Raw genomic sequence first — 18,869 nt, 5'->3', positions numbered from 1 at the left:
TAATTTAACTAATATTTTTCATCTATTTAAATTAGTTAATTAGATTTTATATTAAAAATCAGAGGAGGACTAAAATATCGTCCTAGATCCTATCCTTTGTACATTGTTGTACTAATTTTTCTCCTATCCTCATCAAACTCCACAAGTAGTCTCTATGAAGCATCATGACATAAAGCCAACTCTTTTGATTGGTAGGATTCATATTCTTCTTGTTCTGAATTGAGAATTTAATCATGAGCAACATTAAGAAGTCGATTTAATCACATCTTTCAACATAATCGTTTATAAGAATAATAAGCATAAGGATAACATATAAAGATGTTAGAAATGTCTTATAAATAAGATTAGAGAAGTAATTGTTAGGGCATCTTACTTGTGGGATGACTGGGAGGACTTTGAAGTAGACTTCATTGAAAAAAAAAAATCATCTCTTTGAAAAAAGTCATTCTATCAGTTCGCCTTCCATTGCTCAAACTTTTGCATTCTGCTTCTTCTTCTTCACATTTTTAGTGCTCTTTTTTTTTTTTTCTGAGTTCCTCATTTCAATTTCATAAACAAAATACGGAAGCCAAAAAGGAGAGTCTTCAGAGAAGAACATTGAAGTGTCTTTTAAAAAAAAAAAAAGCAATTAAAAAATTTATACTCTTCTGGTCCTAATTATAATACCCACTTTGTAGTGAGTGGGTCTTATATTTAGGATTGGAAAAATAATTCTTACTTTGTTTCTTTCCCTTTCGTATGAATATTGTTATTTTTATTTGTATTTCCTTCCATGTTTAATCTTTCAAATGCTTTATCTGTTAGATCAAAACTTTTATTTAGTTATTTTTCCAGTTCAGATGATTATTTATTAGATTTTAAACCATTCACATTGAATATCTTAAAATATGTATAATTTTAATTTTTTAAAAAAAAATTTGATGCTTCTTTTCGCTATGATTTTTATTTGTTCTTCTTCTTTTTCCTCCATTATTCGGTTCACAATAAATTAAAAGAAAATAAAATTGCTAAAATACTTTTAATTAAGTTTGTGATATTAACATTTCCATAATTCTTCCATTAAATTTAATCTTTTGTTGCCCGCTCTCCTTATGGTAAGCATCAAATTTTATTGATAATTTTAATAGTTTAAAACTATAAATTTCATCCTGAAAATGTTTATTTACGCAGGACTTGTTTCGGGTCCACAGTCGTGCGTTCTAGTGTGCTTTTTATGCTTCCATTCATAGCTTCGTCTATCTTTCAGGAAAAGAAAAGGCAAAAAAGAAAGGTACTAATCCATTTAAATCAGGAAAAACTACTGAAAAATGCATGCTTGAAAATTTTATTGCCCTGAAGTAGCTGATACAGAAAAGCATCAGACTGTGAAAAGTTTACACACATAATACTTGAGTGTAACTGAATGCTATTAAATCAAAACAACCTGGAAACAAAAGATCTCAATAATCATCCACCTTCTCTCTTGAAAAGAGAAAGAGATTGATTAAAGATGCAAAAGATCTCAATCATCATCCACCTTCTCTCTAAGGTAGTCTTTGTAATAATAATAGTTCTAACCACTACATTTTGTTAGTAAGGATATTTTAAAAAAGGTAAAACTTATTTATTACAAATAATTAACTTAACTGATTTTTTTAATCTATTTAAATTAATCAACTAGTTCTTATTCTAAAGACTGGAGAAAGTATATTAAATTAAAAGTAAAGTAATTAGCCAATTACATAATAAGGTTTACCTGTCCCTATTTATAAGTCATTTCTAATATATTTCACACATCCTAAGAAAAACCTTAAACTTTATTAACTCTCATTTAAAATTCAACAAATTTTAACTATTTAATATGCATTATATTTTTATATAAATAAAGTTAACACAATAATAAATAAATAATAAAATTTTACATCTACATTAAAAACAATTTCTTTTGATGTCCTATAAATAGAATTGAAAACGTCTTTTGATGTGACTCAATACGAGTAAGGATAAGATGAAATATGTGTTCCAACTTATAAGTGGAATTTGTTGAAGAAGATAATTATAAGATTTAAAGAGATTATTAGCATTAATCATGAGCAAATTGAAAAGTTAATTTAATTATAGTCTTTCAACATACTACTTCCACTTTTAAATATAAGAGTTAGTTTGTAATGTAATTTACATTACAAATTATAAACTAGCTCTTATATTTAGAATTAGAGGAAAAAATATTTTTTATGAGCTCTAGGGTATATGAGATATCCACATCACATGACAAAGTGAAAGTATTGTGATTTGCTGGACAAAACGTTGTCACTCCTATTTATCCATATGCTAACACTTATAACATGCAAAGCTGAATTTGAGATTAGTTGTCACTGATTTTAATATTATTGTCGTTGGCAAAAAAATTTAATATTATTGTCATTTCATAGAATAAGAGTTGTAATTTGTTAGTTGTGATTTCGTTTTTCAAATTTCAACTTCACTAATGATTTAAACAAAGCAACACAATTTTTGGAAGACGCAGTGAAACCTTTCATAATACTCGATTTTCTTCTATCAGTTTTTTAAAATATAAGACACTAATGACTAAGCTTATACAAACCAGATATAAAATAGGAGAAAAAAATGTGAGCTTATTAAATTTGTTGCAAAACAATTTTTTCCTACACTTACTCATTAATTAATAGTTGACAATTTTTTGTGAAATTTAAATATACATCTCATGTTTAGCAAGGGACGTTTTAAGGAATAAAAAAGCATTTAATAATCTGCAGAACAGCTTAATTTTTAAAATGTACGTTTTATGATATATGTCGACGTCTTTCTTTATAAGAACAGATCAATTAATGTGATTCGAAACTTTGGCAATGGTGCGCGCGCAGTGCCTCTGTGATATGATGAATGGATAATCATTGATACAGAATAGTCTTCCCTTTCTTATAAGAGATAATATAATTTTTGTTTAAATGATCAAGTGAATATTAACTACCTTTTTTTAATATTAGCACTCATTAAAGTCTGATGTAATTCTTTTATGACACCTTAAGATCTAATTTATATTTTTATATTTGATATTCAGTAATATATACTAAGTCAGATTTAAGCATTGTTTGAAATGTGAGAGAAAAATTCAAATAATTTTCATGTTTAAGTAAAATCAAATAAGTCAATATTTTTCTTAGTTTTAGTGAGCCGATTAAATATATCTTATAATAGAACAAAATTAAAAAGTCATTGCATATCAAGATTAAGGGCAACATGAGACTCCATAGTGATTTGGCAAGCATGAGGCTAATTTAAATAAAGTCACAATTAAAAAAATTAATTCAATCAAACTCTGCAACAAAATATATATATTTTTAACTTTTGGGTGGGTCATGAAAAGAATACAAGCTTTCAAAGGTGATTCAGTTTTTACTTTTTAGATTTGAGATAAGATGAAGTGGCCCAAAAATGAGTTGTTGAATTTATTGATCATCTTCTTTCAGTGATTTAAAGAGATTATTTTTTCCCCATAAAAAGTTGGTTATTATGTATTTTAGGCTTCAGACTCCCCCTCATGATGTATCCTGCTTTCTTTTAAGGAACACGACAATTAATATGATGGAAATTGTAAAAAGTGACCGTTTCCTTTAGTATTCTCTTTATGATATTTTTTGTATAGTTCTAATTATAATGTTGTATCCATTTGATGTTTATATTGAATACTTTCAATTATAAAAAGTTTCTGGAAGAGGAGAACTGCAAAATGCTTACTCCTTGCCTATTAAAAAAATAGTTCAAAAGAGAAATGCATATTCCTTGTGATATCAAAAAATATCATATGAATGGATTAATTTTTGATCACCTTAATCTTATTCTTATTATATATTTTCTATTATAATTAAAGCTTTCGTTTGTCTCTTTTTTTTTTTGTTAACAGTGGTTTGTGTTCTTGATTTTTGATTCGAGATTTCTTTTATTTTCTCCCAGTTTATCTATGAAACGACGCCGCACTCTCTTTTTTTTTTTTTTTTTGAAAAAGTAAGAATATATACTAATTTGAATGTGTTTTTTTTATTTTTATATTGTTTTATGTTTATATTATCATTTTTCCTTTACACACACACACACACTAATTGGAGTATTCTTCCAATCATTTTTAGCATTTTGATTATGACTTTCATGACAAACAGATATGCGAAACTGTATGTTTAGTTGCATTTGATTGGAAAAACAAGCGGGCCAGGAAGCTTCATACCTTTTCAGTTAGCTGTGTTCCTCTCAGTTCTTTGGCTACCTGTATGTTCTTTTTTCCTTCTATTTTAGTCTTCATCAATCCTTAGATCAATTTTTTAATAATAACAGTTTTTTGATACATTAATAATAATAGTTTTGCATGATCATGAGTTCTTATTTTCTTTTTTTATAATTCATGTTGAAATTTGTATGCGATTCAAGATTCTCTTTATTCCGATTGAAATCGCAAGAAATTGCTAAATATACAATATGATTTTTGTATAGTTTTAATCCAGATATTTATATTGAAATCTCTTTTACATTTTCTGATTGACAGGATTTGCATTCTTGTGTTCTGGTTTGAGAATCTCTTTTATTTTCTCTTCGTTCAACACTGAAATCTGAAAAAAAAGAAAAAGAAAAAGGTAAGGATCTATTTTTATTTGATTGAGTTTCTTTCTGTTATTTTTATATTGTGTATATATGTTTTTATTACTATTTTCCTAACACGCACATATTTATATACAAATATGGCATTGCATGATCCAATTTTTTTTTTTTTAAAAAGCATAAGTGCATGATATAACATTCCAAATTTTGGATATAGAAGTGTAAGAAATAGTACGAAACAAGCAAGTTACTGGACTCTAATTGAGAGGAGTATCAGAAGTTTCTTGAAAAAATAGAAGGATTTTTAAGGACCAAATGACAAAGAGAGTTTTCTGGGACCAAGAAACAAAAAAGATAAAGATTCTGATGAAATCTTGAAAGCTGTTTAGGAAAAAATGAGATGAATATAGGTTAGAAGTCGTTATAATAGAGACCTTGCTAAGGTGGTTCCTAGGACTAAACCTTAACAGGGAACTAATCGTAATTTTAGTAAATTTCGGGATGTTACACTAGACTAGGAAAAAAAAATCAATATAATATTCTGAAACTTGTTAAATTGTGGGTGCATACTCTGTTCTTATTTTCGAGTTCATCAATTGCTTTCTTCTCCCAAATGAAAACAGAAAAGGGAAAAAAACGGTTAGGATATATGATCATCTTAATTTTATTCGTATGTTAATATGTGTAACACACACACAATACTACTAAGCCAATTCAATAAAGTTAAAGAAAACCTGGTTTGAAAATTTTTATTTCCAACTTTTTTAGTAAATGTTTTTTTATATATATAAAAAGGATAATATACTAACACAAATAATCCATGACAGCAGACACTTGGCTACACATTTGCCACGTCATGACAGCGTTGGACCCGGAAAGTTTAGTTTGTGGACACATATATATTGCGTCTTATAAAAATATTGACATTTATGGATTGTAGTTTTAAATATTTGTTAAGTTAATATAAAGGTAAAGTCTATCACGTAATTACCAAAGAAACAACATATATTTATAATCAATATATTATAAAAATCATATATTTTTAAATTTTATATGTTTTATATTTTTTAAGAAATCTAAATTTATCAATTAGGATAGAAGCATTAGAGCACTCCAATAGAATATCTCCACTTGAGAGCAAAACCATGATCACGTTTTCTTCTTTACTAGTAGAAGTATTACCTAAATCTAGAGATGAATACCAAAAACATAAAAATATTTCAATTTACGTGCGCGCGCGCGCGCGAGTGTGTGTTTAGAATATTAAAAGTAAATTTAAGCCTCTAATTTTATGGGGTTTCAAATTTTAATGTAGTCTAAGTGACCTCCCATTTAAAACCTCCACCCAAATCGAGCTTCAAAATGCATTCATTGAGTCATAATATATGACCTATAGTGAATTTCTTTCAGGGATGGAGGGCATCCCTGCTAAACTTGTAGAGGACGAAGTCCAAAGTATAATGAACTTGGTGAAAAATCAAGCTCAATATTTATGTTGCTTCAATAGTTATGTTCAAGAATATGAGCAGGCAAAGGAAAGATTGAATGCAAAACTCAAAGATGCAAGGAGAAGAATTGATCAAGCAAGAGGTGTTTCTCATATCACATCTGTAGCCTTACAATGGACACATGAAGCTGAAGAACTCATTGATGTTGACACTAAGAAAGAGAAATGTTTTAATGACTTGTGTCTTAATTGTTGGCATCAATATCAAAAAGGCAAAGACTTGGAGAAGCGGACTCTAGATATTGACAAACTTCTAAAGAGACGTAACTCTGACATAGTAGTAGGACCAATTGATCTTCCAAGTATAAAATACCATTGCTTACCAAATTTCATGCATTTTGAGAGTAGAAATTCAACATTTGAAGAACTTAAAACGGCGCTCAAAGATAAAGAAAACAATATGATTGGATTGCAAGGCTTAGGGGGAACAGGCAAAACTTCAATGGCAACAGAAGTGGGTGCTGAGTTGGAAGGATCCACATTTGAAAAAGTCATCTTTCTTGTTGTCTCTAAGCTTTCAGATTTCAACAAGCTTCGAGGTGAAATTGCTAGGAATTTGGGTTTGGACTTAAAGGATGAAGCAGATGAAGTACTCTCTGACAAAATATTGATCAAAATCAAAGCATTAAAAGAAAAACTTCTTATAGTACTAGATGATGTGTGGATGGATTTTGATCCCACAAAGGAGTTGGGGATTCCTCCTCATCACCTGCACAAGGGTTGTACTGTATTGATAACCACTCGGAGCAAAGAGATTTGTACAAAAATGGGATGCCAAAGACACGTTTGTCTAGATAAATTGACCCGCAAGGAAGCATTGGCACTTTTCCTCAAGAATACAAATAGTTCCTCTAATTTGCAGGGTTTGGCACAAAAAATTGTGGAGCATTGCCATGGAGTACCAATTGTAATTGTAGCTGTAGCAAGATCATTAAAAGATCGACCTTCTATAGTTTGGAAGGAAGCCTTGAGGAACTTGCAAAGAGGTGAGCCAATATTTAGGGTTCGTGGTGATGATTTAAAGGGGGTCTATGAAGGTTTGAAGTTGAGCTACGATAATTTGAAAAATGAAAAAAGCCAAAAAGCTCCTATTGATATCTTCCCTATTCCTTGAAGGTTTTGAGATTCCTATGGAGTTTTTAATCATAATTGGTACAGCAATGGGCTCTTTTCGGGAAGTTGATGACTACAATGAAAGAAGAAGAAAGGTAATTGATGCTATAGTGGAACTCCTAGAGTCTTCTTTATTATTGAATGCCGAGAGGGAATGTGTAAAGATGCATGATTTGGTTCATGAAGTAGCCTTATTGATAGGAGAAAAGGATGTTCAATATGTCATTGAATCTAAACCGCCTAATGACGGCTTGCAATGTTTATTTTGGAAAAGCAATTATTTTCCAAGACAATTTGATGGTAGAAACCTTGAGGTTTTACTTTGGGTTCTAGATAACTCAGAGGATTTGGAAGTCCCTGATACATTCTTTACAGTGATGAAAAAGCTCAAAGTTTGGTTTCTATGGAGTGAAACTTACTATCGAATTTCAGCTCCACTGCTGCTTTCGTCAATTCAGTCATTGCAAAATATTCAAACTCTCAAGATAGGAAATTTTGAATTATGCAACAGCATCTCTATGTTGGGAAGGTTACCAAATCTTGAGAGTCTATGGTTCGATGATTGTTCAATTATTAAATCACCTGGAGAAAATTTTGAGCTAGAGAAGTTGAGATTCTTAAGGATAGAAAATTGTAAAATCAATATGAGTAATCCTTTTGAACTGATTGAAGCATGCCCAAAGCTAGAGGAGTTGACTTTTTTGAGTAATAAATATGATGAGGAGAAAAAAGAAAATACAATTTCTCATAAAGCATCTTTTCACACATTACAGATATATCAAATATCTTGTGATGGTCAGGATGAATTTTTAGATTATTTTGAGCAATGTGATTCCCTATCAAGATGCTTTAAGCCAGGTAATTTAAGGCATTTAATCTCTGAGGCAACATTTAAGCAACTTGTTAAAACAGCTGAGCTTCTCATCTTAAAAGGTTATGGAGAAACAAAACAGGAAAATCTTGTCCCTGATATTGTTCTAGTAGACAACAGAGGCATGACTGACTTGATCATTCTTCGATTGGATTCTTGGCCTGACATGCAATTTCTCATTGATGTTGCAAACAATCGTCTTGATGTGAAGAATGCTTTTTCCAATTTAGTTGGACTATATCTTTTTGAAATGGGACTAAGCAATGTATTATTTAATGGCCACTATGACCTGTGTCATCTGAAGACCTTGAAGCTGAACGAGTGTCCAAAGCTGACGACAATTTTCCTCCCATCCACTGCTCAAAGTCTTTTGCAGTTAGAAGAGTTGAACATTGATGGATGTGATGCATTGGAATGCATTGTAGAAGATAAGAGTTCAAGAGGGGAAATAGTTGGTGGTGATGGTGACAATGATCAAAAGAGCTACGACACTCTGTTTCCAAAATTTAAAATTCTTGAAATTGATTGTTGTGACAATTTAGAAATAATATTGCCAATCCTTCATGGTGGATGGCCTCTGGAAAGAATAATCATATCACGGTGCGAGAAGTTGAAATATATATTTGATAAGTTCTCAAAGGTAAATGTTATGCTCCCTACCATGGAAAGCATGGACCTTTATGAGCTACCAAGTTTGGTTGGTGTTTTCAAAGAGTATGAAAAATCCACCTCTTCACCACCACAACGGCCAGCACCCACGCCTCCAAGCACCAAGATACGTTCTTTTTCTTGGGCTCAAGTATGTTGTTTTAAATCAAAGGCGACAAGTGAAGAGGCTGATGTTGCTGTTTCTAAAGGGAGATTGCTTGACGAAGGAATCCCACAGGTATGATCAGCTCGCTTCCCTATTTATGTTCAGATTTTTTTTTTTTTTACATTCAAGTCTCTCTCTTGTGAATTATACATTGTTAATTATTTCAGAAAGAAAAATGATTTACAATTAAATTAAATGAGATATGAGTGTTAAAAATAGTTATTGTGATCCTTGGTATGATACATTATTTAAAATTAATTTGAAGTACTTGTTTTTACATGATTGACTGAATCTGTAACAAGATTTTGTTAATACATCTTGTGACAACAATTGTTCCTGGGCAAAAATACACATACATAAACATATTCATGTGCATGCACACATGCCTTTTATTGCAAGAAATATAGTTAACAATGCTCAACACATAAAAGGTTTATGGTATCGCTTCAATTCTTATTTTAATAGTTTCAATATTCATGTTTTAACTTAACTTTGATTTGCTTTGCTAGTCAGCTTTGATGTTTTCAACACTCATATTTGATTTTTTTTCCGAAGTAGGGTAAACATTAAAAATGAGTATTAAATAGATAAAAGTATTGAAAACATTGAAAATAGATGTATTAAAAAAATCAAAGTACAGTAATGAAAAAATCAATTCAGCGAAACTTTTGATTTCAACCAAGAACTTTGGCCCGTCCTTGATATTTTCGAAATTCACTATCCTTAACATAATTAAGAATTACAGAAGATCCTTAAATGCCATTTTTACAAACATTAATTTTGATACAAGAAATACAATTATCTATGGATCTTTTAATGTGCTAAACCTCTTGTATTAATTGTTTGTTTACTAATATTACAGAAAAAATTATTCCAAAATTTATATATTACAAAAACTGAAAACACAGTCCGGCAAAAAAACTGAAAACACTAGTATTACAATTAGAGGTCTAACAAATTCATTTTTTGGAATAAGGTCTGCAGCTATCAAAATACTCTACTTCTTCTAATGTGCCTATAAGATGAAGAAATATAATTATAGTTATTTAAACTTAAGATTTAACTTGATTATAGTATGAATAAGATAACTGGCACAGTTTTTTAAAATGGAACATTAAGCTAAATTTTATTTCAAATTAATCTAGCTAGTATATTTTATTATGTATTTTACTTTCACTGAAACCTCTTATGTATTATTGCGTGATGATATTTTAACGATTTATTGGCTTGTAGGAATTCGACGCATTTGGAAGCATTTATCCAAGGTCCATTGCCTTGGCAGGGTTCTCAGAGTTTACGAGACCTTTCAATGAATTTTTGATTCGTTGGCATGCAAAACAACAGGAAACAAAGGTATAACTCTGTTCAACTTCTCTTACTAATCCTAATATATTCCCCCAAATGATAAGTTATGTTTTAATACTATTTCTCACTACATTCATTTGTTCTCTTAAATAAGCAGAAAATAATAATATTACCCCCCAAACTCTAAGGGACTTTTTGTGGTTATTTTCGTACATACATGTTTGCAAAGAGCACTTATATTTAAAATTCAAATGTATTCGTTGCCTCTTAATTTTTATTTAATGTTTTCACTCACCCTAAATTCTAACTATAATTTTGTTCAAATTGGGCTACCCCTTTTAAAGTTCTTTTTTAAAAAAAAAAAAATTTGAAATTGATATATCTCTTTCATGGACTTCGTAGGCAATTGAGATGCAGAGGCAAACTTTGAAAACCCTTGAAATTGGATCCTGTAAAATAAAAGAAATTGTTGATTTGACACATGTGGGCAAAGAAAAAAAGGGGGATGGACTTGAACCACTGACATCAAGCTTACAACGGTTGGTGTTGTATTATCTAAGTGAGTTGGTGAATATATGTGTGGGGCCTAAGCATATCATATGCTTCCATTGTCTTCAAGCGCTACGCATTGATGAATGCGGAAAGCTCAAAGTTATCTTTTCCACATCTGTGGTGCGAAACCTACCAATGTTGAAAGAACTACATATATCATTTTGTGAAGAATTAGTTAACATTGTTGAAGAAGATAATGGAACAAATGATGATGATGAAAGAGAAGGGAAGATGAAAGAGAAGGTCATGAAGGATGTGCTTCCACAACTAAGTCAATTGATACTACAGTATCTTCCCAAACTTGTTAGTATCTGCCATGGGATTGATTTTCAAACTTTGAAAGAAAATCATAACACGAGAGTGATTGGTTGTCCCAACTTTTCTTTTTATGGTATGTATTGAGAAAAGTAATTTGTTCTTTAGAATTGAAAATTATTATGAGTTTTATTATAACAATGAAAATCTCTTAATCTCATAAACTTCAACTACCCATTTTCAAGCAAGCTCTGAAACAACATATTCTCAAGGTGAAGAAAAAGCAGAGGAGAAGCTTTCATCTCATTTGAGTACCGAACAATCTTTAAATACGGGAGAAGCAACACAACAACCCCTCACGAAGGTATGATTCTGAGTGCTAATGGCATCATTTTACTGCTTCTTCAATGGTCACGCATCAATGATTATATGCATGCTTGATTGTTTTCAATTTGTAGCAATGTTCTGGAAATTCTGTCCCTTTGATTGCTTGAAAATGGGTAAGTTTATGTCAAATGATTATATGCATGCTTGATTGTTTTCAATTTGTAGCTCTTGAAAAGCCTTTCGCTCTAACTAATTCTTTAACTTTTCCCCCATGCCATACTGTATTTGAAATCATTGGAGCCTTTAAATTAATTAATGTTCATCTTCGGATGTCCCTCAAGCATGCTGGCCGAACAAGGCCTTACTAATTTAAAAAGTGTTTAATAGTCCCAAACTTATGCTACAGATTAGCTCCTACACCATGGTCTCTGCTAAGCTTATCATCATATTCGAATTTAACAGAAAATTAGCTTCCTCTCGCTAAAACTAAGTTTTCCAAAACAGGGCCTTAAGGGAGAAGCTTATAAAATGCAATCCCTTTTGTTGCCAATCACTGTAAAAGACCCACCAAACACAAGCTTTTAGACACGCCTTTGGTGTAGTTTGGGAATTTAAAACACTTGTTCCATGTCATCACATATCAAAACAGTAGCATTTAAACCTCTCTGAGCCACAACATTTTTAATTCAATGAACATCTAAACGGTGCTGTCCAAAGAGGGGATAAGAATTAAAGTTCACATTTTAGACTTTAGATTCAACCAAACCTAATTCTCTCTTTTCCAATTAATTTGACCGAAGGGAGGAGAATAAAACTCGGTTTAAATTCTACCTTGAAGCCTTTAGGTGTATGCTATATTTTAGTTCCCACTTAAATTCTTTAATTTCTTTAAATCCTCACCGGAAATAGGCTTTTTGACCAATAGTTCATATTTGAGACATTTAAATTTTACATAATATTTGTAAGACTCAAATATGCTTCGGAAATCTCTTTTATACATTTTGAGACTTCTCTTTTATTCTCCTATTCCAATTACTTAAATATAAATTTATTGCAAATGTGTGTGTTCCAACTGCTTAATGAATTTGACATCAACTGGGAAAAAAAAACTTATAGTTTTGGACAGGGTATTGAAGAAACAATATATAATTCCATTGTGATAAGCATGCCATTTTAAAAACACCAAGAGACATCATCATCATATTTGATTGATTTCTTGTTAAAACAGTTGATTCTAATTTTATGAGGTGGCAAACCTTTAAGAATTTATTTTAATTTTATCAAGGAGTAGGTTGGAAATCTGAAATAAAAAAAATTAGTAAATAATAATATTTCTTTTAACAAAGGAAATAAATAAAGTTACTGTCAAACCTTATTTAGGTTCACTAACTACAGATGTTTAGCCATTTAAGAACCACTTATGACTCCTTAGAATCCCAGAAAGGCCAACAATTAAAATTTTTTTTTCCCCAGAACACTATAGGTTCTGTCACTACTGCTTTCCTGTATTGTTTGGATGAGATTTTCTAAAATACTTTAAAAATCCATAACTAATGCAAGATAGCTCCAAAAATAGTGGTTCAAAGCTCTAAATTTAGCTCTTGAAAAAGCTTTATGCTCTAACTAATTCTTGACTCCCCCTCCCCAATCCTACTGTACTACATTTGAAACCATTGGTGCCTTTAAATTAATTAATGTTCGTCTTTATGTCCCTCGATCATGCAGGCCGAACAAGGTGGCCTTACTAATTTAATTTTGTGTTTAATATTCCCAAACTTATGCTAGCAAGCTCATTATCATATTCGAATTTAACCAAAACTTAACTTCCTCTTAAAATAACTATGCTATCCAACACAAGGCCGAAGAGAGAAGCTTATAAAATTTAGTCCTCTCTTATTGCCAATCACTTTAAAAGGCTCACCAAACACAAGCTAAGGGCCTTCAGACATGCCTTGATGTAGTATGGGAATTTAAAACACCTCTTCCATGTTATAACTCGTCAAAACAGTAGCATTTAAACCTCTTTGAGTCGCAAAAGTTTGAACTTGTCCAAACAGGGGATAAGAATTAAAGTTCACAAAGCTAATGAGTTGATATTCCTATTGCCCATCTAATCACTATATAGGAGCCACCAGAATCTTTACATTCTAAAATTTTCCAGATTCATAAACTTCTCTTAAAATTGCATCTTGGGGTTTAGACTTTAGATTCCTCCGAACTTAATTCTCTCTATTCCAATGACTTTGACCAAACAGGGGAAGAGAATAAAACTTGGTTTAACCACTTCACGTCATCCATATGTCACCTTGAAGCCTTTAGGTGTTTACTATATTTTAGTTCCCACTTAAATATAATTTTAGTACATAATTAAACATTATAACAGTGAGAAAAATTCAGCTTCTGAATTCCAGTTTTTAGCTCCCGTAAGAGAAGCCAAATAATAATGGTCCCCTGAAATAGAAACTCCAGATTCAAAAATCCACTTCTTCTCACACAAATCGACATGCATGGAATAAAATCAACACCCACAAGCTATAATCCATCATCTAAAAAATCAGATTTAAACTTCTCATCTACTTGCAGAACACCCAACCATCGGAGAAAATATTGATGGAAGGTGGTTTAAGGTCCTTACCTAAATGTTCGGTTGCATGGGAGGGAAGAGCTTTGCCTCTTCTTCGATAACTTCTTGGCCTCCCCTCGGTTCTCTTGGTCTCTCACCACTCTCTCTTTTTACTGTTGCAACTTGCAAGAGGGAAAATGAATGTGAAGGTGCCTTCGAGTGGTTTGAGCAGAGGCAACATATACTATGGAAGCTTCTCATTTTGTCATTTAAGGAATCCCGCCCAACAAATCTGGTGCACAAAAATTATTCTGAGACACTAAAATTATGTTGGGCTAAGCATTGGTCCAATTTTCTTTTGGGCTTAGGACACCTAAATTATTTTGAGACGCTTTATAAAAACTTTCCTCCTCAATTAGCTTCCCTAAACACCTAAAATAATTTTCCTAAAATTTTTGTCAAAATATTAGAACTAATTCAAGAAAAGCATGACCAAACTGAGATTGATTGTCTTTTATTTATATTTTTTTATTTTTTTATTTATGTCTCTAGTGTCATATGAACCCAATGAATTTTTTTTAAAAAAAAATGCAGTTGCTAAACGAAAAACATATATCTTGAAAGTTATATAAAAAATGCCAACAGTAAACTCTCAAACACATAAATATATAAATATTATATATATTCCCATTTTTCAATGAATTTGACATGAACTAAGCAAAGTTTTATCCTGTAGGCTGTCTATGCAACAAACAGAACTATTGAAGAAAATTGCTTAAAAGTCACACTTATTCTTTTTTATATAAAACTCTATTTTATATAAAGGTACATCGAATGGAACATCAGGTGCAGCCTAAAAAGAAAGCACTAACCATTGGGTTTGATGCAGGTTGATTGGAAAAAAAGGCGGTATTCAAGTAATTCTCAAGACCCAAATTCAAAAGAAAACTAAAACAACTATCATCTAATTGATTTAATTATACCTAATAAAAGTAATATGAACAACAAACATGGCATTTAGTTCATTATATAATCAATACTCAAATGCAACTTATTGTTATTTCTGACACCAATACGTATATTTATGCTAAATATTTGAGCTTATGCCTCTTTCATATTTATCTTAACATAGGACGAGCCAGCCAACAAAGACATGAAAAGAGAAACAATCATGATGGAGTCACAGTTAAAAAAAGAAATGACAAGACATGATATACAATCTCACGAGGAAGAGCAAGAGAAAAGACAAGATAACACATCAGTGTTTTGTCTTCTAAGTAATATATTTGTTATTTATTTTTGGGCTTTGCAGGTGGCTTGATAACTACCCAGGGTCATCAAAGTGACATAAGAACAAAGAGCTCTTTCCTAAAGGAGAAGCCTAAGACTTCCATTCATGGTATGATACTCAATTGTTTTCTATGTATAAATGAAATCTTTTATCCTTAGATCATTTGATAACTATTATCCGTACACACGTCTTCATAGGAGACCCATTTGTGCCGTGCACAACAACTATTTCAAATGAGCAAACTTCTAAGGCGATCTTGCCACCAAGTCCTAAATCTTTGAAAGCTTCACTCTGCAAGCCTACAGATGGTGAGTTTCCTTGTACTCTTCTTTTAGTGACATTCCCTCAATCATTTATTCATCTGTTAATGACTGTCATCTTTCTCAATTAATTTTTCAATAATTTCCATTCTATGATTGCTTTATTAGTTTAAGAAGAAGTAGACAAAATGGTTTTGAAACCACTAACCATCACACTTATGATGTTTCAGGTGATATTCAAATTTCTGATAAGTCTCATGCCACTGTCATTGGTAATGCTGTACCCATTCCACAACCAACTACTCTTTACAAGGACGTTAGTGGCAAGGAAATCAATGAGACAAATGTAATCCAAGATGAATCCAAGGAAAATATGGCGTCCCATGGTGGTCAACCAGATTCAATTGAGCATGTAACTGCTGATCCAAGCAACCTTAGGCAGATGGAACAAGAGCCGTCATGTTCTAGAGGTCATTTACCTATTTCCTTTTAATTCATAATGTTCCTTTAGGCCACTTAAATATTCTACTAATAATGATGGTTTATTAGGCCAAATGGAGCATCCTGATGTGACCAAGTCATCAGATATTAATACTAAGCATGCACAATCTTCGTTGCTTCCATTTTCCACTCCGTCAAAGTTGGCACCTTCTGTTATTGAGATTGATCGGGCTTTGAATGTTGGTGGGGTGCAAGAGATAGTTGAGATGATGAAATTAGAGGGTTCTGAGACTTCTTTATTGGCAGAGGCACTCATGACTGATCCACAACTACGTCTGTCTCCAAATGATCGAAGCGCCCAAATGCTACGCATATCCTATAGGGTTTTGATCGATATACTCCATATTCTAACCACCAAAACACCCTTCACAATCACTGAGGCAGACAAGAGGTTGTTGGAAGAGAAATTAAAGGATGCTCGTTTTGTTGGTTTTGACAAGGACTGGCTTGAATCTATTAAGACTAAGGTTTTTAATAGTGATGTATCTGAAGTTGATGGCATTCAAGAAATTCTAAAGGGTTTGGATAGTGATCTCAAAACCAATGAGGCATTGCTTGCGGCTACTCGAAATCAAGAAGTTGAGGCAGCACGAGTGGTGGAATTGGCTCAAAAGGACCTGGATGCTGCATTGCAAGAGCATGCAAATGTGATGGCGAATCATACTCAACTTTTGAAGGCTCGCCAAGGCATTCTAGCAAGGCAAAACCAATGTTGGGAAATGATTGCCGCCAAAAATAAACATTTTGGATTTTAGCTTGGATTTCATTTTCATGCTTCATGTTTTTTTCGGTGATTAAAAATAAACCATTGTGCATTTGATGTACTTGTTATGACGAGAATACTCTCCATCTCGAAACAATGTTTATAAAAAATATTGAAATTTTAAAGTCGGAGTGGGTGGAACTGCATGGCAGTTCATAATATCCTTCCTGTACTGGTTTGTTTTGGCACAGTAATTTTGAATATGAAGTTATTGAATTATCAGTATTATTCAAACACAAAAGAAAGATCTGTATTACTTGCTTTAAAACAGAGCACGGTGAAATCAATGTGTGGTGTCCTCTTCAGATGTGTTTCCAACATCATATATCCACAAGTCTTCATCATCTCTGATTCTGAGTCAATGCATTTTCCCTGTTCTCGTTGGATATCGAAATCCGCATCGTATAAGTAAGGCCAATTCCCTTCCATACGCGATTGAGACCTTAGCGTTATGTTCAGAATTTCTCTTTTAATAAATCATTGTTTTTAATAATAGTAATAGTAACAATAAAAATCATAATTTCTCTTTTCTTTGTGGGTAGAATGTTAATTCATTCCATCAAATCAGAACAGCCGCATGCATGCACATAGAGAGGAAAAGAAATTTAGGCCACCTTCTAAGAGCGTTCATATATAAATATTCTAGGGCTGACAAAAACATTTATAACATATAGGAAGATGGATTCTACACAATAATGCAGACTCTGAGATCATCCAAATCAACTTGACTCATCACTCTCTTTGGGAGACAATATCTCATTTTCACACTAATTTCAGCATTTAACTTCAGAATTTGCAAACGGGAGAACTTGGCGTCACCAAGCACTTCAGAATTTCTCTCTTTCCATGTATATATGATAAGACTTTGTTATGCTTATAATTAAGAATGTGTGGTGTCCGCTGGCTATTGTGAAGTAATGTTCGGAAAATAATTAACAAGAGAACGAAGGGTGGAGGAAAAGGTTAATAACACTAAACCACTTAATCAGGTATCTACAAAACCTTTGAAAATGTCCTGAATGTCCTAAAGAACCTAATTAATCACGTCCGAGTTACATGGCATTTGACATGTTAACATCATTAAAAAAACACACACACACACACACACGCACGCACTTCACTTACAGATTGGTTCTTTCCAAAGTGGGCATTCTCCCTTCAAGGGCTGCCAATGTGGTCCCACATTCTTTTATTCCTCTTTATTATAAAATTTCACAAACTTGGAACCTGATATGATCTATATGAAGCTAGTGCTATTGAAATCTTGTCAGGATCAGTCAATGATAAATCTTTAGTAAGTCCGAGTTGAACTTACTTGTTCTGATTTCGACATTGAATTTTGCTATCGATTTTGGCGGAATTGGTCACTGTTTATAGTTGATTCGCTTGACTCTAAAGCCGGACATAGTTATGACTTTTAATGGAAAGAATTGTTTTATTGTGATTCTTGCGAGTTATGGTTTGACAATGAGTGAGTCAGCGAGTTGTTGGCTCAAGTGTCTAATTCAGTCTTCGAGCTCGGATCTTTGGTCTCACACGAATCAAAGTACCTTTAACTGGATATTGATATTTCTTCTATGTTTGGTATCAGATCTCTCAAGACTCCACAACCATAAAGCTGTGACTGTTTTCAAGGATGTTACTTCTGAGATGCCAAAAATGAGAATTCCTTTTATTGTCTTAATTTATTTTCCCCCCAGTTCTCCGGCAAAGGAAATTGTTATTATAATTGTTATTGTTATCATCATCCAAACGAAAAAGAAAGCTCTGTTTTACTTGCTTTAAAACAGAGCATGGTATGATCAATGTGTAATGTTCGAAACTGATTGGGAGGTTTCTTCAAAACTCATTCTTTACAAAGGCATGTACGAAAGAGTATAGAAAAGAATATCCGCACAAGACACAGACAAAAAATTAGTAGAAGGAAGGCATTATAATCTGCATGAAAAGGAATTAACTTTGGTCGACCAGATCGAATGGCAGTGTTCTTCATTGGAATTAAAGAGGCATCGTATAACTGAAGGAAAATCTTGGACCGTTCGTGACATTCGTGTTCCAAAACCAGGAATTATGGATATTGGGAATTCAAATAGAGAAAGGTGTTGCTTGCATCAGGCTAACATCGATAGATTGTAAAACAGAATAAATTTGAACAAG

At 32.2% G+C, this 18,869-nt stretch overlaps 1 protein-coding gene across 1 annotated transcript; it reads left to right on the top strand.

Annotated features, from left to right (window-relative positions):
• Positions 1–6,002: 6,002 nt before the first annotated feature.
• On the top strand, positions 6,003–15,243 carry LOC114721275 (probable disease resistance protein At4g27220). Its single transcript, XM_028907109.1, has 7 exons — positions 6,003–7,083; positions 7,214–8,967; positions 10,129–10,248; positions 10,603–11,143; positions 11,253–11,371; positions 15,030–15,130; positions 15,210–15,243. Exons 1-7 carry the CDS (start codon positions 6,003–6,005, stop codon positions 15,241–15,243), a joined length of 3,750 nt encoding a protein of 1,249 aa, XP_028762942.1.
• The last annotated feature ends 3,626 nt before the right edge of the window (positions 15,244–18,869 follow it).

Source organism: Neltuma alba, unplaced genomic scaffold (assembly GCF_004799145.2).
Source record: "Neltuma alba isolate B1F8T4 unplaced genomic scaffold, ASM479914v2 tig00002282_pilon, whole genome shotgun sequence".
Classification (NCBI taxonomy): Eukaryota; Viridiplantae; Streptophyta; class Magnoliopsida; order Fabales; family Fabaceae; genus Neltuma; species Neltuma alba.
The sequence above is the reverse complement of the archived record's forward strand: the minus strand, read 5'-3'. Positions and strand labels throughout refer to the sequence as shown.